Raw genomic sequence first — 25,611 nt, 5'->3', positions numbered from 1 at the left:
GTAAAACCATTGTAGATACTCAAGCTTTGGACATCAACAATTTATATTTCATGACATATTAAGGATAAGGAAAGTTATTGATTCTTCAATTTTTTTTTTTCTTTAGTTAATTAAAGCTTCAATGACAATATCTTTTGTTTATTACTAATTATGAATATTTCCACTACACATACATTTGGAATATGATCAATTTGCATTATTGGTATTTAATTTATTTGGTCATACACATAATAATTTGATTTAGCAACACATTAGACCAAACCAAGGCCAAATCCATTCTTGCACATGTAAAAATAGTTTAGGGTTGGTCCACTAATTACAAAGTTCTATAATTTGCCAGCTTCATCTATGTTCCACACTTGGCTTAATGACAAAATTAGACAAAGAAATTGGATAAAAGGACAAGAAAATAGAAGAATTATGTTTTTAAATGGTCCATACAAGCAATCTCTTTCAAATCTATTTTTTGCACATGGCTTGTGTTGAATATGACGTTATTGGAATATACTTGCTTGTTTTAATTTGTATAATTGTATGATATAATGAAACTTAATTAATCTAGATTAAGCTCAACTAATTAATATGGATCCTTAATCCATATGATATATAATGCGTGAGCTTGCTATTATTTTAGTATATAAACCTTTAATTTGTCTTGATTTGTCATTAGCTTGCAAGTTGCATTCCTACAATTAGCAAATTCTTTCTTTACTTATTGACATAGGCGGGGCTACAAATGCTAACACTCAAAGTAGCCCGGTGCAATTTTAATGGGCCCTATAATCATTTTTTTAGGAAGAAAATGTTACTAAATTTAAAACTTGTCTTTTTATAGTAGTTTTACTTAGGGGGTCCCGTACGATCGACCACCCTACATATGTTTGGAACCACTCTGCTTATTTTTTAATATTATTTATTTGACGGGTGCTTATTGATAATTTACTTGTATTTAGGCAAGCATATTAATTGTAGCCGTCAAATTATGACATAGTCATCAATTGTGTCCAAGCATTGGATCCATCAATAAATCATGGTGCAACAAGGTTGTGTAACTATGATAAGACTATTGATTGCTTAAACAAATTGCCATGCAAAACAAAAATTGACCCTACGTGATTTTTGCTTAGCAAGATAAATCATATGAATCTGAGTTGAAATCTATCAAAATCTTAAGATATATACGTGTAAAAATTTGGACAAACGAGTTTGATAGACTTGAATGTGTGTGACCCGACCTAGTACCTTAATCATAAAATATTTCTTTTTTAATTTTTTAATCTTATTGGATAAATTAAATGGGATTGAATCTAGCCAAATAAAAGATTAGGACTTCCATTATACAGTCTAATAGTTTGGCTGATTGTTTGTCATGTTTATAAGTAATGGTGGTTATGTTAATCAATAATTAACTCTTGTGTACGATATTTCCATATGATTCAATAATGTGCTTATGTTAGAGTAGAATACAGGGCATTTTTGTTTCTAAATATGCCAATTCTACACTGTAAATGGAAGTTTTCATGCACACATCCTATCACCATAAATACATGCGAACTCGTGCTATTTGATAGTATGAAAATATATATTGCGAAAAATTTAGCAGAAGTAAGATAAACTGTCTAAGTTAGTGACTTTTGACTCTTAAAAATGTTTTTTTTTTTAAAAAAGGATGGAGTAGAGAATACCTCTAAGGCTCTAATTGCAAAAATTTCTTATGATTCTACAAGGTTATGCCTATGCCACATTGCCAATAAAAATCATCTAAGAAATAGTGTAGTACTTTGAGATGTTGAAATATGATGCATGAAAGACGTTTTGGGCTGGGCCCAAGCAAACTAGATCGTTGGTCCAATGATTTGGAAGCTGATTATGATGGTAATCGTGGCCTCATTTATCATTTATGTAATGTGTTGTAGACTTGTAGACCACATCTTGTACAACCTATTAACTTACATCACTTACATGTGCTCATTTGCCTCAAGTTGCACCGATTTCTGTCGGTTAATCTTGGCTTAGCAAATTAGGTGAGATCAGTCACTCCTTAATCCTTAGGACCCATTTGGTAAGCGATAATATATTGAGTTATTGAAATGAATTTGTATATAAATTTGTAGGAATTTTTTTTTTTTTTTTGAAAAAATAAAATCCATTAATAAGAAAGTCATACGACATCTACAAAGACATTCAACCCTAACAAGAACATTACAAAATAAATTAAAAGGCTAATTGCTTCATCAACACTACAGACACCGCATAGAATTTCCGTGAGGGAGCGTCCCCCGCTAATATCGCCACAGGCTTTCATATCACACGAGAGACTATCTATGGAACAGCTTTCGCCTTTGTGTATGTAGTCATGGAGAAACCTACCCTCTGATCCATCTTCATGTGCCCGCCGAATTGACACGCCTTGCAAACCCACATCAATCCTTGTTAATGAACAAGCCCTTAATTTCATAGATTAAAATCTAGGAAATAAACCCACACAAAAATAAAACAAACCAAAAATCCCACAAATGGGGAATTATTGAAACCTTAAAAGCAAAATCAAAGAAAAACAAAGAAAAAGGATCAGAAATAATCTAAGTTCCGAAGAAATAAGACTATTTCCGGCCTAAACGGCCAAACTTTTAAAAACCCTAGCAGAGAGGGAGAGAGGGGAGAGGAGAGGAGAAGCCCAATTATTAATAGGAAAAAAAAAACAATTTTATATTGCATTTCAAATCATCTCTTTATTTTTTTCTTCATATATTTTATTATTTATTACCATTTGGCTGTAATTTTGGATAGTAATAGACATTTATAAAGAAATAGAGATGATATTGCACAAATACAATGAACATGTGCATGTCTATCAAATAACCCTTAAAATTTATTTTATTCCAATTTTTATAACCGGCTACCAAACAGACCATTAAAATTCACATCTAGTGGTTAGCTTTGGTTCATGTAAAATAATTGTGCATGTAAGGAGGGTGAATGGCCTCTCATATTATGCTCACGCATGCATTTTTTCCCACTATCAAAGGAAAAACATTACAACACATTATGAACCAATTTCTCCTAACTTAGCTTATTAGATTAAGTTATGGGCAACAGATACAGAGTTTTCAAAGTGTTGGTTGCAATTTACAGCATTAATTGCTGAATTTCTATATTATATAATCTACTGTCTTTATCCTTGCTTGTTTGTGCTACATACAGATTATGCTACCACTTCAATTATTTGTTAGGCATTGGCAAAAACTTGCAATCATACATTATACACTCATACACAGCTTTTGGGTTGAACATCATTTCAAGTAATTTCGATCTATGAGCTTTTTGGTGTATAATTGATCTAATGATCTTGGCAACATCGCAATAACATCATTAAACTTTAGTACTTTCGCGTACTCTATTATAATGCTTTTAGTTGTTGATCGTTTTGTCTACTCTTAGAGATAGATTAATCATTCTTTGTACAACTAGGTTACGTCTCGTACCCTACGAAAATACTGCAAGCAATTGATTATGGTCTACTGAATAGAGATAGAAGTATTCCAAGCCACAACTAAAGGGATCAATAATATGTTAAGAAGAAGAAAATCATACAAAGTTATTCTGTTGTTTTACAACTAAATCACTGATTACTAAAAACATATTTAAATGCACTAGTATTCCAGATTCAGCAAAATAAAGGGTTGCATTCCGCAGATCACATTATAGCATTGTGCTAGCAAATAATAGCAAAGTAAAGCCTTTACTTAAGACTTACTGTACTATCACAATTATGCATATTAATCAGAGAGTAAACTAACACATAAACTAGCTAGGCAACATAACACATAAGATATGTTTATTACTCTAGTGAACATTAAATCCCTTATGTCATACACGCGATAATCATATATAATCTTCATCAAAAGGGTTATTTGTGAAACCCCTTAAATCACATATGCCTATTATTGTGATTAGCATACAAAGATAACTAACATAAAGACGATGATTAACACTGCAGAGTAATTAATCACCGAGATATGTGAATAATGCAAACGCACCCCTAAATATCCCCCCGTTTTTCATTCTGATTTAACAGAAATTGTACAAGCAGTACAACATAACACTGATACGTAACATTATTCACAAATCTCAGTGATTAACTTATCATCTCCCGTATCAGAACATTTGTTCGATTTTTACTAGTACTAACCATCATAATAACTTGAATTATGCACCCAAGAAGAATTTTCTCCATGATACTGAACTTGTTCAGTAAGAGGCTGCTGAGGGAAATGCCTGTGATAGCTATAAACAGGATCACCATAACTTCCTTTCTCAGGCATGGTTCCGCCGTAAGGATTCGGATTCCCAAACAGATACTCAGCAGTTTCTTTCCAACAATAATCATAATCATTCATATTATCATTACCATCTCTTTGATGATTATAAATCCTCTGATTTCTCTTCCACAAACAGGGGAAATAACCACCAAATACTCCTTCACAAAGGTCTATTGCTTCCATACCATATCCCGGCGGTATCTGCCGCCTTATTTGATTACCATATTCCTCCTCTTTACTTCCCTCATCACCTATGACACCGCCCTCAATTTCTTCTTCTTCTTCCTCCTCCTCCTCGAAACCCTCCTCGAAATCCAAGGCCTTTGCTTCTTGGATCGCCTCACCATCTTTTGGCTTTGTATCACCCTTAAAATCTTGAGCTTCTTCTGCATGACTTGCATCAATTAAAGGTACAATTGGACCAATTTTAGATGGTTCTTTACTCACTTCATCTAGCTTTTCTCCTCCTTTTCCTTTCTCTTCTTCGAAAACCGGGGTTTTTTCTTCTTGGATCACCTTGCTAGGAATGATCACATCATTCTGTTTTGATTCTGCTTCATCTTGCTTTTCTCCTAATCCTTCTTCTTCCTCCTCATCTTCTTCATCAAATTCATCTTCATCATCATCAAATTCTTCATCTTCATCTTCATCCTCGAAATCCGAGGCATTTTCCTCTTGAATCACCTTACTATCAACAACCCCATTACTTTTCTTTGTCTCACCTTCACTCCCAACATCATTCTTAACCCCATTAACATAAGGAGAAGGAACAGACCCATAAGAAAAATCACCCAAAGTTTGAGCATTATTCGAATCCGGTTTAGTAGATGGATAACATATTTCTTCTGAAGGAGGTAAAGGCTTCCCATACTTCTCATTAATATCATAACCTCCATGAAATGGTTTCGGGTTCGAATCTTTTTCGTCGAAAACTACAGCCTCAGTACCTTCTTCAGCTTCAGCAGCAGTGTTATTATTATAGAAAACAGCATATTGAGTTGTAACATGATCATAATAATCACCACTTTCACTCAAACATGCATCTTTAGTTAAAACAGATTCAGGCTGATTATAATTAGAGTAATAATAACCTACTAAAGATGGAGTTAAAGCTTGCTGATATGCATTTCCATAAAATTCAGAATCAGAGTATTGATGAACATACCTTTGCTCTTGATCATTGTAATCATGATTATAATTATTGTAGTAATACTGATCATAATACTGATAATTACCAAGATTATCAGGATAATTTGAGGGGTAGTTGAAGTATGCCATTGGTAGTTTGGATGAAATCTTAGTGGTTAGATGAAAACTTTAGAAAAAGAAGTTTGTTTCCACCAAATTTTAGACATGTATGTAACTTTTAGTAGTGAGGTTCACTAAGGTTACATCCCCTCAATTCTTATCTACTTGTCTTTTATAGACTATATGAAGTATTTTTGGCATTTCCTTTTAAAAAGTAGAGAGCTTTTTGTCTACCTTTAGGATTGAATTCGAGAAACTTCGAATTTTTACAGTAATAGGTAAAATTTACATCTCACAACCATAAAAACACGAAAATGCTCCGTTTAGTCCTTGAGATCCTTGAATCCAGCCTCATAAAGTTCTCGAAGAGTTTCAAGAATATCCTTATGATGATACATATTTAATCTTTATGGTATTATAATTGTAATTATTATAAAAAGCTTCCCTTTTCAATGAATTTCTAGTTTATAATAAAATAACAAAAGTGGAATAATTTGATAGGAATTAATGGATTTTCTGGTTAAGTTAATTCTTTAATACTTGTATTTATTTTGGCATCATTGATTAGAGAAATCAAAATTATGGGCATTGAAAAAGATAATGTAATGCATCTACAATGATCATGGTTGAGAAGTCAATATCAAAATAATGAGCTTTGGTCCTACACTCCTTGCAAAGAATATGGGGTGTTTTGGTTTCTTTTGCTTTCATATAACAAAATATGGTTTGCATATCATTCTAGAACCATCCGGACCTCATCCGTTTTTGACACATTGGGAGTTAAGATTTTGCATCACATATTCCTTCTGCCCTAAAATAAAACTCCAATTTCACTAGCTTAGAGCTCTTATTCCTAATTAAAAACCTCATTTCTTTTCTATGTACTTATTTATTCACTTGTAATTGATTAAACCCCATTATTCACAATCATCAATCAAAATCCAACGTTTTAATTTTTATTTTCACTTGTCATCAACCAAACTTTACAATCTTATTTATTTATTCGCCTTCTTATGAAATCTTGTGCAAAAGACAAATGAAATTTTCATTTGAAAACAATTAATTTAGAATTGTGCTAATCCAAGTTATTTCTTTATTGTTAAGGTGTACCAATTAAATTTGTTATAAGTGTGAATATACAATTTTTCAATGGACCAAAAACAATCTTTCAAGTATTTTCTCCACCTTTAATTTTTTTTTTTTTTATTAGACAAAACATGTTTATTCACACTTGTCAATCCATATCTTTTGAGGTTTGTGCAATATAAGTATTTTGAAAATTGAAACAAGTACAAAGATTTTTTATGGCCAATTCTCACAATGGCTTGATGTGTAGCTAATATTTTAAGTATGGGCAATAATTTAGCCCAACCCAATACTACCAAAGCAGGTATGACTTTACCCAGCCCAGTCTATGATCAGCTATACTACCTGCCTAGCATGAGACTAAAACAACAAGACCAGAACTAAGTATACAGAGCCAGGACATATATTGCATACATCCTCCCTCGTGTTCGTCAAAGATCCAATGCCATAAGTCTACTGCTTGGGAGACGATATTATAACTAAAGAGGTCATATGCCTGATGTACAACCACAAATGACTAATGATGAAAACATGCTTTAGTCTGTAACAAAATGTACAGTCTATTTGACAGCAAACAAGAGCAAAGAGCTATCACAAAATTCTTGTAGCACTATCAAAGAGACTCCTACATGTCATATTCTTACATCAATGGCTCTGATTCTAAGAATGGACTACTTTGCAAGCTTTATGGCCTTACAATAAAAGGCTGTTCATGTTCCAATACACCCTCACCATATAAGCAGTGTAAAGCTATACTTGACCATGCACGCATGACTGCTCATCGATATTCAGCAAGATGCAACCAATCTCTTCATAAGCTATGTCATTTCACATTACAGCCAACCTAGATCAAAGATTATATTTATATCATTAAACAACAGTTGTCATAACTAGAAGTAGTTCTTAAATAGGAGGTAGGATTAAGAATATAACAGTCAATCAAATAAATTATCAAGTAAATTTCTTTCCCACATGCATAAATTAATAAGACTTCTTAAAAGTTCATAGACAGAAAGGATCATAGCCCATTCCACTTCCTAACCTTATCAGGAGGCTGATTCAGAGGGTGCACTTTCTTGTCTTGGTTTTCTGGGAGCAGCTCCAGGGGGACCATCTCTCCGTCTCTCATACCTTCTACTCTCATATTTAGAAGTATTGCGTTGTTTAGGTTGATATGTGGGATACTTGCAAGGAATAATCTCACCATTGATATACTTGTCCCCTGAAACAAACATTTCAAGGAAGTGAGAAAACTTGTCACTGCATAGGCACAAACAAAAAATTCCACATACATCAGAATAGGGAGTATACCTCCATAATCCTTGTTTTTAACATCTATGTAAGAATCAGGTAACACCCACAGAACTCCTGGCAATCCTGCAGATCATGAAGAGTTGAATACTTAGCTATTTAATAACAGCTTCAAAGTTTCTCATGCACTACAGGGGAACAGAATTTTCAATTGAACCATTTACCCTTGAATTTTTCAGATGTTTCTTCATCTACTGTACATTGAAAACCAGTGTAGGTTGTGGTACTAAAAGCATACATGTTCTTCTTTGCCTCTTCCATGCTGGAACGTCAAAAAGGAAACAGTCAATCAACTGTCTTATCAGACTAGTATAATCAAACAAATATGTAAAGCAAAAGCTTCAAAAATCACTTCCCTGAAACACTCAAGCGCATTATTGTCCTTGACTCTAAAAAAAAGCTCATTATCGTCCTTTAAATCTACTAAACAGAGTAATTGAATATCTAAATTGAATATACATGCAACATTTGCCTTAGACCAATGTACAGTAACCCACAAATGCGTGTTTAGCACATCCCCCCACCCCCCTCTATGATCAGCTAATTAATTCTTGTCATGCTCAATTGCCCCATCTACTGCATGAACAAATATAAAACCAGGACGAGAATGTATTATAATAACCAACTATGGCAACCTATCTTTTTTCTTTAAAATTGTAAAATTTGTTCCATTTCAATCACATCCACAGAAAAAGTTGGGAAACATTCAACTTATTTTGAAATGATGCAGTAAAATGTGTCAACAGCAAGGCCTCTCCTTCTTAACTGTTACATTAGAAACCCCCACTACCAAATTCACCATAGGCAGGGGCCTAGTTAGACTTAGTCTTGTACTTTGGCTAATTGTTGCATTTGAAACCACCCACTAGCAGGCCTCTCCTTCTTAAGTGTATTCAGCATTTAAGCTAAAATGGTGCAGGTAGCTGTTTCATAATTCCTCTAACAATAAGAAAGCCTTATTCTCACAACATCAATTCACTACAAAGGACACCACCACTTGTCCACAGTTTGGTAACATAAAAGAGAGCAACACCTCTCAGGCTCTCATATAATTCTTCCAACCACCATTCGAAACAAAGAGAGCAAGCAAACTACATCATACTCACCAGCAGCAACTTCTTCACTCCACTTGATTATTTAACTCTAAAATTATCAAATGTCTACTCTACAAAGTCTTTGGTTAGTTAACCAAACCTAACCTCCTTCCAATCTTCCATATTACACATCATTCCCCATCACAACAATATAATGGCAACCAACTCATCCTTATAGCGAATGAATATTACATACTACTTCTACCTTACAAAGTAGATTACTTGCCTCATTATCCTTTTTTTGAGTGTCCTAATTTACTTGCTTGATTTCATATATAAGAATTATCCTTCCTCTACTTTTTCGCTTGCATAAAGTGTAGACAAATGGCTATGGGGTAAGTAAATTGGAACAGCAGGGGTAATTTTTTCTCCCTATGAGTAGAAAGCAACTACAATTCAATTAAATTTCACGTAAATTGAATCCAACATCCAAAGGCACATAGTTTCTCCACAAAATAAACATAAAGGCTCAAATTGAGCAGAACATTCATGGTCTAGCAACTCCAATTCTATTGAATTCCATAAATTTTCAACCAAACCCGAACCGGAAAAAGGCACATAGTTTGAAAAAGGCCGAATTCCAGCTCAAAGAACAAAGCTTAAACAGGAATTACAGGATATTTACCATTATACTTTTTCAAAACCAATAGTACAACCATGGTATAACAAGTAACAACTCCATATCTACTGAATCTCATAAACATTTAAAATTAAACCCAAAATCCCAAAAGTAACAAAATTTTTGCTAATAATCAACATAAATGAGATATTGAACTTTCCCCAAACAACAATTATACTGTATTACTACCCACTACAAATTTCCCAAACAACAATTAAATTACCAACTCAAAATTCAATTAAAACCCAGAAATAGAAACAATTAAACAATAAATCAATGAAACAAACCTTCCCAAAACAGTAGCAAGAGTATTGAGATAAGTATCAATCATCTGTTCCCTAGTAGGAGCAGGGTCTTTAGGAAACTCCATAACAATCAACCAATGGTTATAGTCACAGCCCGGTAACATTATCGTTTCCCTCTGCTCACCATTGTTGCTGTTGCTTCTCTTAGAAGAGTAATCCCCATCAACAGCAGCCCTAATTGCGAAGCTTCTGGAATGTGGGGTTGTTTGATTTGGGTTCCATGATTGTGGGCGAAGAGAGAGGAGAGAGATTGAGGGATTATGGGGAGAAGTAGTGGAGGGTTTAAGGGGTTGTGATGAAGGGATAATTGGAAGGGTTTTTGGGAGGAGAGAGAATGAGAGTGTCGCCATTGTTGAAGGTTGTAGGAAGTATGAAGTGATAAGGTGAAACTTGCAATGAAACTATCAAAGGGGGTTTTGTGGGATTTTTGTATGTGTGGGGGTAAAGTAGTCCAAATGGAAAAGGTTTGTAGTTTTTATTTTTTTATCTATTTTGGTGTTTCACCCAGTTTATCTTTTGGGCTAATCCGAAGATCAATTCTAGGTGGTTAGTATACAGTCCCCTCCCAATTATTGTTGCGGGGGATCGAATACAAGTCCTCCTTACCAAGTGTAGTCTCAATCACCACTACACCAACATCCAATTGGTTTTGTAGTTTGTTTTTAGGTCCGAATGAGACAGACAACGCCACAATATATAAGGGCATTTCAAATTAATTACAAATGCAAGAGGGAACGATATTTATAAGACAAAGGTCTCATGCTTAAATAGTTAAATGCTTTATCAAGAGTTCAAAACCTCATTTGGCTGTAGCTTACGAGTATTAATCTTTTAATTTTTTTTTTTTTTTTTGAGAGAAAAGATAGCAATATTATTAAGAAATTAAATCAATTAATCTTTTAATTGATGTATTGTATTATTTATTCTTTGATATAATGATTATATAAATTATACCTATTTTTTACTAAATGCTATAGAGTACCACTTTATTAGTTCATAGAAGCTCAATTTTTAAATTCACAACTAGTTTATCTTAAATAATATTAATAGTATTTGAATTTATTTTCTCCAACTTGATTGTTAACAAAACATATCCTAACTCATAGGAAACAAATGTCAAATGTATAATTATAATGAACATTTTTTTTTTATCATAACTCTTTCTTAAGCTATTTACTCATATCAAACAACTAGAAACCTAAGACTTAACCGCTTTAGCCATGCATATCGAGTGGTCGACAACTCGACTACTCGACTAGCATGCTAGTCCCTCCACCCAACTTAAACCCTGCCCCGCCCTGCCCCGTGACCTAAAGTCCCGACTCATCTGGCTGAACCAAAGGTGCAAAACAAAACAGTCGAAACTCGAAATTAGTTTTCCAGTTTTCTGGGCCAGAAAAACTCTTCGACACTAGAGATACATCACTCAAAAAAGAGTGCTGGGGAAACATCAAATTACTCCTTCATCACCCATTATTATTTTCTTGGGTATGTTTCTCTTCTAAAGTTCTATTACTACCAATAAATTTCATTATGCTTTGATTAATTTGATCTTTGATGTGTTTGTAAATTTTATAGACTTTTGTTCATGGATTATCTTCAATTGGGTACATTATTTGAAATTTGATTAAATTGTGCTTTTTATTGGGGTGATTCTCCTTCAATTTGATATTGTGGAAATCTTGATTAGCTTAGATTCGAAACTTTGAATTGGGGTGGAATTCAATGACTTGGGTAATTTCATGCTGATTTGGGGACGAATTTCATGAACTTTCAGTTTCTTTGAAGCTTATAGTTATTGAACTAATGCCAATAGACAGGCATTAAATTTTATTTAAATTTACAAACATTTACAGAGAATATTTGTGTTTTTGAATTGAAGATTTTATAAATGATTAGTTAAATCCCAAGACGAAGTTTGTGCTATACTATTGCTTTTCAAAGTTTCAATCTTTTCATAGTCCGATGATTTGAAGATTTTGAGCCAACTCTGCCTGGTTTATATTCCAATACATAGATACGGCAGATAATGTATAGGAAATCATTTGTCAATGTTGTATGGAAGAGATGATCAGGATGAGAGTGACTATTTGAAAACAACTATATACATTCCGTTTCTAAATGATAGGCCACATTTGATTTGAGGTTATCGATTAGAATCATAGATTAAACTCCATTAGGAGTAATATCTTTTGCCATTTATCATCATTACGATTTTTTTTTTTTTTTTTGAAAGATCATTACAATTTAAGTGTAGTCTTTATTACAATTCTTAGTCACAGTATTATCAATGGTAGTGTACTAGTGTGTGAAAGTGCAGATGTAACTTACTAAATTTTGTAGGTGGACTGTAGTTTGGGATAGACTAAAATGGAAACATTGTATATTATCTAGGAACAAAGGATTTAACCATATAATTGTGCTACTTAGGGCTTGTTCACTTCAGTTCAGTTCAGCTCCATCAGTTCAGTCAAGTCCAGTCCAGTCCAGTTCAGTTCAGTTCAACTCCTAATTTCCTTCTCTCATAAAATATTCATTTCAGCTTAGTTCGGTTCAACTCAGCTCAGCTCCAATCAGTTTACTTCAGTTTAGCTCAAATCAGTAATGTGAACAGGCTCTTAGTGTTGCTGATTTACTTTGGAGAAAGATCAGTATTTTGTTTGCAAACATGCTTAGATGATAGATCCTACTCTTGAGAGTAATTTATAGGCTCTGAAAAGAGGCGAATAAAAGGTGTCGTAGTGTTCCTCTGAAGTCATTATCAAAATTTTATGCTGGGATGTTATTAGGCATTGCCAACTTTGAGGGCCAATTGTACCAAAATTTTATTTTAATTTTTCTTTTTGAAATATTGTTTTCAGGCTTCAATTACTCAAGCTCCACAATTTCTGTAAGATGCATGTTTATCATATGTATGCTCTGGACTTCATCAGCTTGAACTTCAAATCAAGATCTTTATGTGATGTGAGGGATGGAAGTTGTTAATTGAAGCACACTCAGTCGCCGTCTCCCTCGGCTAATGATACTCCCTCCTGGTTCTGAAGATTATGCAGGTTACTGCCTTCTCAGCATAGCTTTTTGCTTAGATTTCAAATTAAAAATTTCTTCCTTTGTTAGTTTTATAATCTGTGCATCGTTTTGGTTGATTTAAATGCATTTTGTAAAAAAAATTTATAGAAATTTAGATCCTTCCACAAGTAATAGTTATTGTCATGTTGTTTTCAGAGGCTGCACCTTGATGGGTTGCTGATATATCACTATGGTCGCGATGGTTTCTGTTTTCCGTCATAGGGTTCTTACTATCACGAATATCTTTCTTTCAAACAGCAAACCCACCAAACGCCTTTTTAGCCATCAGTTTGTGGGGGATGACCCGAATCATAAAGTTGCAAGTTCTCTCTGTGATTCCCTCTGTGAAGGCTTGAATTGGGACTTCTTGAGCAGAAAATATGATTCAGCGAGTTTGGATGATCCTATTATTGAGAAAGTACTTCTTGAATTCAAGGAACCCATTGAGGCAAAACGAGCTCTGAACTTTTTTCATTGGGTTGCACATAACAAGAAGCTTGGCCATGGACTTAAGCATTACTGCATCACTATTCATATTTTAGCGCGTGCACGTTTAGTAAATGATGCCCGCGGTTTATTAGAATCCATTTTGCTGAGAAATGATGAGATTGAGGTTATTAGTTCTTTGAGATTTTATATTGTTGATATGCTACTGGATACTTACAAGATAACCAACTCGTGCCCATTTGTGTTTGACTTGTTGGTGCAATCTTATAGCAAGTTAAGGATGTATAATGCTGCCTTTGATGTTTGTTGTTACTTGGACGAGTGTGGATTCTGTTTGAGTCTCGTCACCTTCAACACTTTGCTTCATGTCATACAAAAATCACCAGATGGAAGCAATCTGATATGGGAGGTTTATGGCCATATGATTCAGAAAAGAACAAACCCAAATGATGCGACAGTAAGAATAATGATCAATGCTTTGTGTAAGGCAGGAGAGCTGCAGAAATGTATGGACATAGTAGGTAGAATTCATGGCAAGGGGTGCTCTCCTATGGTGGCTGTGAACACTAGCTTGGTTTTTAGGATGTTAGGGAAGGGGAGAATTGAGAAAGGACTTGTTTTACTGAAAAGGCTGCTACAGAATAAGCTGCTGCTTGATGATGTTTCTTATTCATTGGTTGTTTATGCTAGACTAAGAAGTGGAGAACTAAGCTTGGCACGAGAAGTGTATGAACAAATGCTGAGTAGCGGTTTTCTTCCCAACTCATTTATTTATACTCTTTTTATTAGAGGCTATTGTGATGAGGGACTGGTTGAAGAGGCGCTGAAATTGATGGATGAAATGGTAAACATGGGTCTAAAGCCATATGATGATACTTATAATTCTCTTATAATGGCTTGTGCTAATATAGGGGCCTTGATGGACAGTTATCGACTTTGTGAAGAAATGTCCAAAAAAGGTTTGCTCCCTAGTACTGCAGCTTTTAATGAGATGGTAGGAAAGCTATGTCAATCAGGAAATATGAAGCAGGCCAATGATATACTAACTGTTTTGATGGAGAAAGGGTACTTGCCCGATGAAACAACATTTCTTCATCTAATTGACGGCTATGGAAGAGAGAGCAACTTTCAGGAGGTTCTGAAATTATACTATGAAATGGAATTTAGGTCATTGTCTCCTGGATTACCAGTCTTCACATCACTGATCAAGACTTTGTGTAAATGCAGAAAGCTGGAAAAAGCAGAGAAGTATTTGACCATCATGAAAAAACATTCGCTTAACCCAACCATATGCATATATGAATCACTGATATCTGCTCACCTTGAAAATGGCAATACAGAAAGGGCTCATCATCTTTACCACGAGATGATTCAGATTGCTTAATCAGCTATTGGCCCTTAGTTTGCTGAATTATTTTTTAGTTTTTCATGTCTTGCCCACTTGGAGGTTGCTAAAAACTTACAAACCCATCAACATCTTTCGTTTTTCTCTACTTCTTTATGCATACTGGAAGCAGAAAATATTGACAGGAGAGGCTTTTTCCATGTGCAAATATCAAATTATATGACTGAGACCTGAGTTTTCAAGTGGGTTGGGTGGTCCTTAGTGCTAGTCAAGGAGGCATCTTTTCCGAGCCGAATGGTATATGTCATATACTTGTATGAGCAGTAAAGATTGCGGTTAGTGTTTGTGATCGCAGAATTTCTCATTGGGCCCGGATAGTGAAAATATTAGAGGTATTTCACTTGCATCATTTGAGATAATCTCAATATTTGTCATTGTCATAGCATTAACTATTTTCTTTTGCATGTTGCTAGTCAACATGATTGATTCATGCCTATTACGTCATTTGGCAAATCATAGTTTATGTTATAATACATTCGTGACAATAATCTTTGGTATAGGTGCTTTTTTATTGGATATGCCGGTTAAACTAAGATGATCAAAGGAAAGGATATGATAGTGAAAGTGACACCAAACTGGCAATCACATCAGTTTGACATTGAGGAACTATATGTTGAGGTGATGTCCTGGACTCCAGGTCTGGTATTTTGTTCTTACCGGATTCAAACAACTGTACACATAAACAAATATTTGAAAATAAGTGTTTTCATTTACAGATGTGCTTGGATGACACTCAATATTAAGCTTTGTACATGTTTGCCATTGTGCTTTTGAAAACCTTCAATGTTGCTGTAATCGTGGTTTATATGATGAAACTTGTTTTGCCCTTCTGCTCTTAAGTGAAATATTAATAAATGCCTTCTGATTTTCTCTTTTCCCTCTCTTTTACATCTTTACATCATGATGCGATTTAAACTTTTGTGCCTTTTGCTATGTGAAAAGGCAGATGTACGTTTCTGTGACTTTCCATGTGTATTCGGTCATTCCAAGCATTTTCTCCATACCTTATTACTTGTGTTGCAAAGGATGGAAAAATTCATGATAATCAGTATCTATGATTGGTGATTGTTACTATCATTCCTCTGTTTTTGTCAATGTTATCCAATTTTATCTCCTTTTATATTTAGCTTCTGGACTTAATCTTAGCTAATGTAGAGAAATGTGTTGTTTTGCATGTGTACTACACCATTTAAGCATAACCTCATATTATATATCCTGAAATACTATGATGTAGTGAAAGTCAAGATTCATGATGAATAGTATCCAACTTATGTTGTTTGCTTGCTTGTTCAGTTACCTAATATACTTTTGCAATACACTTCACTAGCAATAATCCAATTCTAATTTTTGTTGTCCAGCAGGGGAGGTCGGAATTAAAATAATAGCCCTGTAAAGTTTTGTTGCTGCGCCAACCCAGAGCAAAAGACATTATACTGGTCAGCATTAGTGGGCTTTTCAGGTTCTAGGTAAAATTTTTAAATCTTGGTTATTCATCCTTATTTTCCATATATGTGTGCCCTTGTTATATTTGACCTTAAGCATGATTACTTTTTTGGCTATGCATCTGTTTTTTTGAGCTGAAACGTTTTCTATTTTATTATTAATTCAAAAAATTTAATTATTAACTTTCTTAACTCTCATAAATTTTATTTTCTATTCCACTGTCCTGCTTGACTAATGATCTAAATGACTACATGCATCAAATCTGAGGCACCGATTTCATCTCTATTTTGCTTTTGCGTTTGCTTTCTCTTTAGATTATTTTGATTGCAATCTATCAACCACCATTAAATTCTTCTTTTGAGCATATCAGACAAGTAATCATACTCTTTGAAGCTTTTTTTAAAATATACCTGTAAATTTAGAATATATAGAGAATTTAGCTATGTGGGACAAAATCTAATTAATGATATGTTGTGTTTTTGTTGAATATTCTCTTAAAGTAATTACGATCACATGTACATGCTCCAACAGTTGACCACTTCAATGCAAGTGGCGATCTAGTAAACAATGCAGCATGAAGCTAAGAAATTAGATCCGGTTGTGTAGTTCAAAGATGTAGACTGGGGAAAATAGTACACTTTTGAGTTGGTTTTATATCAATAAGAAAAGAGAATAGATTGCATGTTTTCATTATCTTACTGGTGTTTTTAATTCATCGATCTATATTAGCATTAGTTCTCATCATTGGCTTTATCATTGCAATTATTTTTTCATTTATGGATTTAATTGATCATAGAATATGAGATCACTATAATTTGGAATGGTTGAGAGTGAGGGATAGCTCAGTTGGTTTTGAGCTTTCTCCGGGTTTCAGGGGTTCAATTTTGAGATTGATTCTCATAACCTGCACTTTTGGTCTCTAAACACAAATTAAAAATAATAATAAAAAAATAAAATAAAATGGAATGATTAAGCAGTTAAGCTTGCTTCTGTATCAGAAACTGTAAGTCTAATATTCAGGGAGGAGACGTAACTAGTCCTTGAACACCCTTCCTAAGTCCTTACATATAAGGATTTTACACAGAGAATATTAATCTGTTTCACAAGAGTCTAGATATTTCCATCGAAAGATGGAGATTTGCTTATAGATATCAATAATAAGCTGGTTCATAATCTTGATAAATGTAAATTCAATTCATGTCAAGTATAAAGAAGTTGCCATTGATGTCAACATTTCTTTGAGGTTTTCTCCTTCCATTAATGATGAATCTTTAGCTGTGACCAACTTGCTTAATCCTCTTACTAAGAAGTTCATTGTTTGATGCCAGATGTTGCAGAAAATTGAACAGGCACATTAACCTTGTATTCTTCTTGCTTCTATCCGACTGTTACACCTTGCTAGCAGGGTTTAGAACTGATGTTAACTTTTATCGGTGTTTCAGTCAATCAAGAGTCAAGACGAAAGAGAAGTACTGGTTAAGTGGTTTAACTGCTGCCCTTACAATATTCAGTAGCTAGTGCCTAGTGGCAACGTCAAAAAAATCTTTCAAAGTACAACTCTTCAGCCATCATAATCGACTGAGTCCTTTGTGCATCATGTGGTCATGTTGTGTTTTGTTTTTTTTTTTTGGAGGGACCATTTGAATAAGATATGTTAGTTTGAGGAGGTAATTGATCTTTTGCTAGTTAAGGTTACTTATCGTATGAAGCTGTTTGACTCCCGCATAAACAATACTGGAGTACTATACTTTTTGGTGGAGTAAAAGAGCCACTATGGACAAAATGTAAATAGGATTCAATCTCATGTTTTTGGCACTGTCTCCTTGAAGCACTGTCAAGAGTGCCAACTACATTGAATAAGGTGATATCCCTATCAACTATACTAAATATTACTTGTTATTGAGTCCAATTCTTTATGTATACAAAGGGCCTGTTCTCTTCAGTTCAGTTCATAATTTCCTTCTCTCATAAAATATTTAGTTTAGTTTAGTCAACTCCAATAAATTTAGTTTAGTTTAGTTCAGTTCAATTCAATTCAATTCAGTCAATCAGAACAGGCCAAACTATACACATATTGTATTCTTTTAATGACGATTGTCATTGAGCCACAAGAGTGCCAGTTTACAGGTAATAATAAATTATAATGGACCAAATCAAATACGTTACACGGTTATAGGCTCTACTTCTCTTGCAGCTAAGCCATTAATGTATTTCTAAATTGGTCAATTGTCAACTTTTCTCACTCAATGCATACGTGTGGACGCATAAATGTGATCACCTCTAGGCATCCACCCTGCCATAGGCAACTGTATACCGTAAAAAACCCGGAAAATTTAAGATCTTGAAGTCTTGAACACAACCTTTCAACCCAAAATCTAACATACGTAGTAAATCAAAAACTAAGCTGAACTAAAACTCGACCCTATTTGAAACCGATCGATTTAGCATGTCTTGGTACGAGCCACTAATGGCCTGTTCAGTTCAGTTCAGCTTCAAATATTTCAGTTTAGTTCAGCTTCAATTAATTCACTTCATTTCAATTCTGTCTAGTTTTTAATTTCTTTCTCTTTCATAAACAATTCATTTAATCTCTGTCCTTAGAGATATTGGGAATTTGTTTAAATGATAATTTCTACTAGTATACATTTCAAATTTTGTTTCCTAGACCCAAACAAGCTTAGATTGATTGTGATTTAATTATATAAAATGACGACATAGGATATACTAGTATACATAAAAATACTACATAGGATACGAAATTCTCAAATTCCAATTACTAATTGCGTCACAAGAGCTTACGTTAAAAAGTAGCCAGTTGAACAAATTTCATCATAGGATTAGATTTTAAAATAGTTTGGGGGTGTTTTAGTTTGCCAACCTGGAAAATAAGACTAAAAGTTAGTCAATTGAAACGGCTTATTTAATTTTCATATCATATTCTAGATGTACCTGTTTAACAACACTTGGTTTTCATTCTTTATGTCCTGTTTTAGGTCGTACGCATGTTTTTGACCACAATTTTAATTTCTTGTCCTCAAATTAATTGGCTAGTGTCCAAGAGATCGATCCTCAATTATCGAAATTTTGCTGGATTTTAGCTGTGATTTATATTTAATCTATTATGGATCAGTCAATATCGTTCAATTGTCTACCTATTTTTTATTAGGAAAAAGATGTTTACAAGTTTCAAACTGATGGTCATATGTGTTAGTGAACCGTTGCTCTATCTAAGATGTATGAAGCATATTTTGTTTGTTATAGTTTATGTTAAAGCTCCTTAATCTAATAAGGTTACCTATTTTACACGTATGTATTTTTTTTTTTTTAAAAGAATAACACGTATGTTATTAAGTATTCAAGTGTTGATCGTTGGGTATGTGACAAAAATCAGTCTACGTACAAAAAATGAAGAAATTGATATGAAATGAAGCACAAAAAGTTCATTTTTGGGAAAATTTATTGACAAAGAATGGTATATCTATAGTATGATGTTGCATTTGTATAATTTGTACATTGGCATTTGCAAATGTATGCTAAAAATCACTAAATAATCTGCTGTACAGCAAAATTAAAGAGACTAAACACCCTATTGATTAACTGCAAAAAGAATGTGGTATGAACTATATAAATCATCTTAAAATGGCCTTTTAAGATCCTTAAAATCCATTGATTCAATGCACTCTAACTTATCTCTAAAAAGATTTAAGAGCTTCAATAATTTGGTAACCTTCTCCTTAACCCTCTCATTAATATTCCACCCAACTTGTAAAATCAGCAAAAGCTTTTGAAATGCACCAACTTGTAGAGCTTCAACAATAACACCTCCATCTTCCCTTTCCTCATTCTCACACAACCTATAAAGGATGGAGACCGAGAACTCGGTCGCTAACTCGGAGATTCTTAGTATCTTCTTTACAACCACCGGTATAGCTAGTGCTTGAGTGTAGGCCGCCTCACGGCCTTTGTCACTTCGACAAAGGCCGTCGAGGACCCCGAGTGCCTTCTCACAAACGCTCTTCTCAGCATCTACTAGAATGTCTAGGACTAATGAGACTAAACCCATGTCTATGAACCTTTCTATGATCACATTCTTGCTTGAAAAATCATGAGTTGATATGATCATATGGTATATTACAACCAATGAGGCTTTTGTAGAGGCTGGACAAATTGGCTCTTTGATTACCTTGACCAACCCTTCCATAGCCCCTTCCATTGTTACCAATGATTCAATCACCTTCTCGTTATCTTTCGAGCTCGAAACGAGTTCTTTAAGGATCATAACCGCGTTTCTTATCCCAGATAAACCTCCGCGTCTTAAAAACCACACCAAACGCCCTAGGGAGTTTGGTGACTTTAGACTCACTAGAGCTTGTGAGTCTAAGGGGGTTATTGATGTTAGAATACTCATAATATCCTCCAAGAATGAAATGACAGTTTCGCCCTCGCTATCGGCGAAAGCTTGGAATGCAAGGGACAAGGTCTTACTAGCCCCATTCCCTACAATGCACCTCTTATTCCTCTCACTCTCCTTCAAAGCCTTGCTTACTTTCCCCACTAGGTCTTTACACTCTTGTGGGGTCCGCGACATCGAGATCCTCTCCAAGATGGTCCCCACCTCATCCGAGCTTATCGGAATCCGAGGCGTGGGGATCCGTTCTATTCCTTGGGATCGATTCTCAACACACCAGTCTTGGATCATTCTTCGAATAGTATGGTTTGGGATAGGCTCAAGTGTCCTTAAGACTTGATTAGTCATAGGACATGTTACATTACCTGCCTCAATCCATTTCTCTATATTTTCGCGGTCATACGATATTCCCGTCGATAAAGTCACCGGATCCTTCATCAAATCTAATGATATCGGACAGCGGAAATGATTCGGAACGATCAACTCCGTCGGCTTCCTCTTCCCCCCACCTTGATCACCCCCGGCCGCCCCTCGGCTCGCTCTCTTCCTTCTCCATGAAGAAATCATTTTGTACTAGTAAATATGTTTTAAGAATAATATGATCAAAAAGTTATGTAAGTAAGTGTTTAATATTTATTGGTATGTTTTTGGTGAATATGAGATGAGAAAATATGTTTTGAATGAATGAAGTTTGTTGCAAAGACAAAGTATATATATATATATGGGGTAGGTATAATATAAAGTTTATGTTATACAATTATACGCGGTACAAAAGGTCAAAAACCATATTATAAAAATAATAATAACGACCGAAGACCCAACAATATAGGTTGTACAGTACAATAAAAACGTTGTAATAAGTTCAAACAAAGGAGGAGGGGAAGAAGAGAAGTATTGAAGTTTGACCGTTGAAAGTTTGAAAAGGTAAGAAAGAGAGAAAAGGTCAAAGAAGCCGTTGATTTTGTTTAAAATTAAAAGTAGGGACATATATTTTGATTAATATTAAATAATTATGAATAGATTTTTTAGAATTAGAATAAATCAACGTCAATAGCTGCAGCGTGGGGGGTCGGTGCATGGAATGGATTTTTATGTCAAAAGTCTCGTCTAAACATCATACGGTTTGTGTCACATTATCATATATACATATATCCTTCTTTTGTACCCGATTTTAACCGTCTTAATTGAAAACCTTGACCTTAAAATTAAATTGATTAATGTTGATAATAAACTTGTATATTCGTTCATTGTTTTACTCATTAACTATAGATACATGATGACTTAGTAAAATTTTGAGACCGTTAGGGCCTGTTCACTTCATCTTAATTTGATCAGTTCAATTCAGCTCTAATCAATTTGGTTCACTTCAGCTCCTAATTTTCTTCTTGATCTCATCATAAAATATACGTTTCAGCTCAGCTTTGTTCAGTTCAGTTCAGCTTCAATCAGTTTAATTCAATTCAGTAAACATGAACAAGCCCCTAATACTTGTGTAAGTGAGCAAAAATAAGATGATTAATATAGAAAATTGAGTTTGCAAAATATAAATTAAAGTAGGAATAAAAGAGTAAACAAAAAGTGTGTTAAACAAAAATATGGTAGGAAAGATTGTTTCAAATTATGCCTAACATGCTTAGTTGTGAGCCTCTAAAACTTTGAGTTGAAAATTCCTTAATGATGTTGGATAAATTTTTGTGGTTACAATTTTGACTAAATTGACTCGTGTTTGAATTGGTGTGTAATACTTGTATAATATGAAGAACGTCGTATATGAATTAGCTTAATTAGGTCCATTGGCCTTTATTGTATACAATTATACAAGTATTAAATTAAGGACTTATCTTAGTTGTAAATCGCTTTTTTTTTTTTCTAACAAAGTTCCTAATTGAACTTGATAGTTCTTACATTAATTTATATTTAGTTGTTGATTCATGTAAATTAAAAAAAATATTCGTGGTAGTCAAAGGCTGAGTAATTACTAAGTGAGCCAAATTCTGCTTGGTGATAACATATTATTACAATAATGAATCTACATAAAATTTTTGTTTCGCTCTTATTTTCAAATTATCTTTCTCACACTAAAAACTTATGTGTGGTAAAAAGTATTAAGAGTAGTGTTAGTACAATAGTACGCATTATACATCATTAAGAGTAATAGTCCAAAAGCTAATTATGAAAAATCTTTAAAATGTAGAATGCAAGCAAGCTAAAGTATTCAACGAGAAAGAGTGTATATATTTCATTTCTTTGATTTGAGTAAATTATACGTAGTACTAAAAATAATTATTTTTTTTTTTGGAAAACTAGTACTAAAAATATAATTCACTAGTAATAGAAAATTTAAATCAGACATCAAAACAAAATCATCATCCAATAAGAAAAATAGAATAAAGCACTACTCCCTCTGTCCCTTTATTACATGCGTTTCTCATTTTGCACGTGAATTAAGAAAGCTAAAGATTCCTTAAAACTAAAAATTGGGAGTACAAATATGCATGTGGGGTTAGAGAGGGATAGAGAGAAAGAAAAAGGTGGTTAAGAATTGGGAAAGAGAAAATATTGGGAATTGATGTAAAGTACAAAAAAGAAAAAGAAAAATGATGACAACTCATCAAAACAAGAATAATATTGGCAAAAGATACAACCTATAATTAGAAACAAGCACTTAATTTTGGTCATCCCTAAAAGGAATACAGGCATGTAATAAAGGGACGGAGGGAGTACTAAATTAAATGCTATGTATGTGCATGGCAGTCGTAATAACTTATAAGTGGGGGTATTACGTGCAATTCTCGCCTCATATTTATTATTTATTTTTATTTAATTTTTTTTTAATACCCATTCTATCACGCTAGAAATACATTTAACATAGGTTAAAAAAAAAAAGCATTTAACATAAATCAATACCTTTTGGTGTTGTTAGTTTTATTAAAATATAAAATACAAAAAATGAAGCACGCCACTTTGAGCTTGTATGACATCATTTTTTAGTTTTTTTTTTTCCTTTTTAAACAAAAAAAAAAAGGAAATAAAAATAAACTATTTTCACTGTTCTATTGTCATGATTGTAATCAGTTTGCCTAAATTTTGATCCATTAAATGACATATATCATATGGATTTGAAAATCAAAACACCTAAAAATAGAAAACCATAGCTATACCAAATGAACCCTAATGTAGAGTTTAGGGTTATGTTAAATTATTAATTTATGTATTTGTTTTTTCTGCCATTGTTATTACGATTATCACTTTCTCTTATGAAACAGAAAAGTAAAGGACCCTAAAATTTAGAATTTATAGGATTAATGATTAATTTGATTAATAACCACTACGTGGTGTATCCTCTTTTTTTCTTCATATACAGAGTATGAATCACTCTCTTAAATTACAAATATTCTTTAACAATGTCATTTGATGATACTCTTATTGAGGAGGAGGGTATAGTTTGAAAGAGTTGATCCTAATCTTTGCCCAGTTGTTGTACAATATTAGACAAAAACCACATACCAAGCAAAGAATTTAATAAATGTCAAAAGATTATTCAATAATATAGACTTGTGTGACACTCTTGTTAATATTATCAAACTATATGTAATGATATGACAATCTTATGCGTCTATCATCTTATCCTTTTTAAATTGTTTAATTGTATACTACAAAATATATATGTTTTTTCACCGTTTTATTAGTTGCAATGTATCCTTAAATTGCCCACTTATAAGTTTAATTGGATAAAGTAAACAAATAACTTTATAAAAAAACATAAAGAACAAGGAAGGGTAGATATAAGTAAACGAACTATATAAATAATTTTGATTAATTTATCTATTTACATTATCTAATTACTTTATTTCTCAAAGTTCGTTCCATAAATACGACTTTATTTCAAAGGAAGAACTTGTAAAAAGTAATTGCAATGGGAAAGAAGCAAAGAACATAACAAGCCAAGTACACATTAAATCTTAAGATTGTACGTAAATTTCTAAAATAAAATGATGATGTTGACAAATAAAATTCTAAAGCCACAAAACTCCGATAATATTTGTCGTTTCTTTCGGCGTGACGCGCATGGAACACGCAAGCAAGCAATCTTACACGAACACTTTGCTTTTGTTGCTCATCTCTTACCAATTCTTTGTATTTTAATTTGTATAATAAAGACAAATTATTCATTCAATTATTTATATAATTAAACACGTTATCAGTCAATTTAATCAGATTAATTATTCAAATTACCGTGTGGAGAAGGGGGTGTAGAATTTGTGGATTTCATTCACACAATTTGTTTTAATTTTCTATTTGGAAATGAAATTCAACCAATTCATATGCATGGTAAGTACAATTGTACAAATGACATTTTGTCATGAACAAAAGCGCTATATATGTTCAACTTAAAACATGTTCTCTTCAGATTATTTTTAGTTCAGTTCTAATAAGTTCAATTCAGTTCAGTTTAGTTTTTAATTTGCTTCTCTCATAAGATATTCAGTTCAGTTCAACTTCAATAAGTTCACTTCAGTTCAATTCAGTCAATCAAAACACGCCCTTAAATTTAGTAACACGGTGTAACTCCTATTGTGAATTACTATGCATGGAAAACTAAATTTAAGACTTTATTCTTTTCATCATTATTCTGAACACTCATGAGAACAAAGTACTACAATTTTATACTACAGTATGTTTGTGAATAATTCAAAGATTACTTTTTAATTATTTTTGTAGGAAAATACAAACACTTTTTAGGCACGTAGTTTAAAGACATAAGTTGCTAAAAATATTATCAATTATTATTTATTAATAAGTTGATGTGAGACGATAGTGAGATACATGTATAAACAATATAATGAGGTCTTT

The 25,611-nt window shown here is 33.3% G+C and overlaps 2 protein-coding genes and 1 pseudogene across 7 annotated transcripts; 1 reads left to right on the top strand and 2 right to left on the bottom strand.

Moving 5' to 3' along the window:
- Positions 1 to 7,177: 7,177 nt before the first annotated feature.
- LOC145611533 (DAG protein, chloroplastic-like) lies at positions 7,178 to 10,380 on the bottom strand. Its single transcript, XM_081666873.1, has 5 exons — positions 9,968 to 10,380; positions 8,132 to 8,229; positions 7,968 to 8,033; positions 7,699 to 7,878; positions 7,178 to 7,500 (listed from the first exon to the last, which is right to left on the bottom strand). Exons 1-4 carry the CDS (start codon positions 10,333 to 10,335, stop codon positions 7,703 to 7,705), a joined length of 708 nt encoding a protein of 235 aa, XP_081522999.1. The 5' UTR covers positions 10,336 to 10,380; the 3' UTR covers positions 7,178 to 7,500; positions 7,699 to 7,702.
- A 948-nt stretch (positions 10,381 to 11,328) lies between these two features.
- On the top strand, positions 11,329 to 18,268 carry LOC145611356 (uncharacterized). Of its 6 annotated transcripts, none has more exons than XM_081666675.1 (6): positions 11,329 to 11,473; positions 12,847 to 13,038; positions 13,211 to 15,238; positions 15,407 to 15,524; positions 16,268 to 16,372; positions 17,792 to 18,268. In XM_081666675.1, exon 3 carries the CDS (start codon positions 13,245 to 13,247, stop codon positions 14,883 to 14,885), a length of 1,641 nt encoding a protein of 546 aa, XP_081522801.1. In that variant the 5' UTR covers positions 11,329 to 11,473; positions 12,847 to 13,038; positions 13,211 to 13,244; the 3' UTR covers positions 14,886 to 15,238; positions 15,407 to 15,524; positions 16,268 to 16,372; positions 17,792 to 18,268. The 6 variants fall into 6 exon arrangements, with proteins under 6 accessions (XP_081522801.1, XP_081522802.1, XP_081522803.1 ...); XM_081666676.1 differs by having other exon boundaries at positions 17,678 to 18,268; XM_081666677.1 differs by having other exon boundaries at positions 16,265 to 16,372.
- A 1,538-nt stretch (positions 18,269 to 19,806) lies between these two features.
- On the bottom strand, positions 19,807 to 21,347 carry LOC145611954 (U-box domain-containing protein 21 pseudogene; annotated as a pseudogene).
- Between the last annotated feature and the right edge of the window lie 4,264 nt (positions 21,348 to 25,611).

Source organism: Chenopodium album, chromosome 24, assembly GCF_948465745.1.
Source record: "Chenopodium album chromosome 24, dcCheAlbu1.1, whole genome shotgun sequence".
NCBI classification, from domain to species: domain Eukaryota; kingdom Viridiplantae; phylum Streptophyta; class Magnoliopsida; order Caryophyllales; family Amaranthaceae; genus Chenopodium; species Chenopodium album.
The sequence above is the reverse complement of the archived record's forward strand: the minus strand, read 5'-3'. Positions and strand labels throughout refer to the sequence as shown.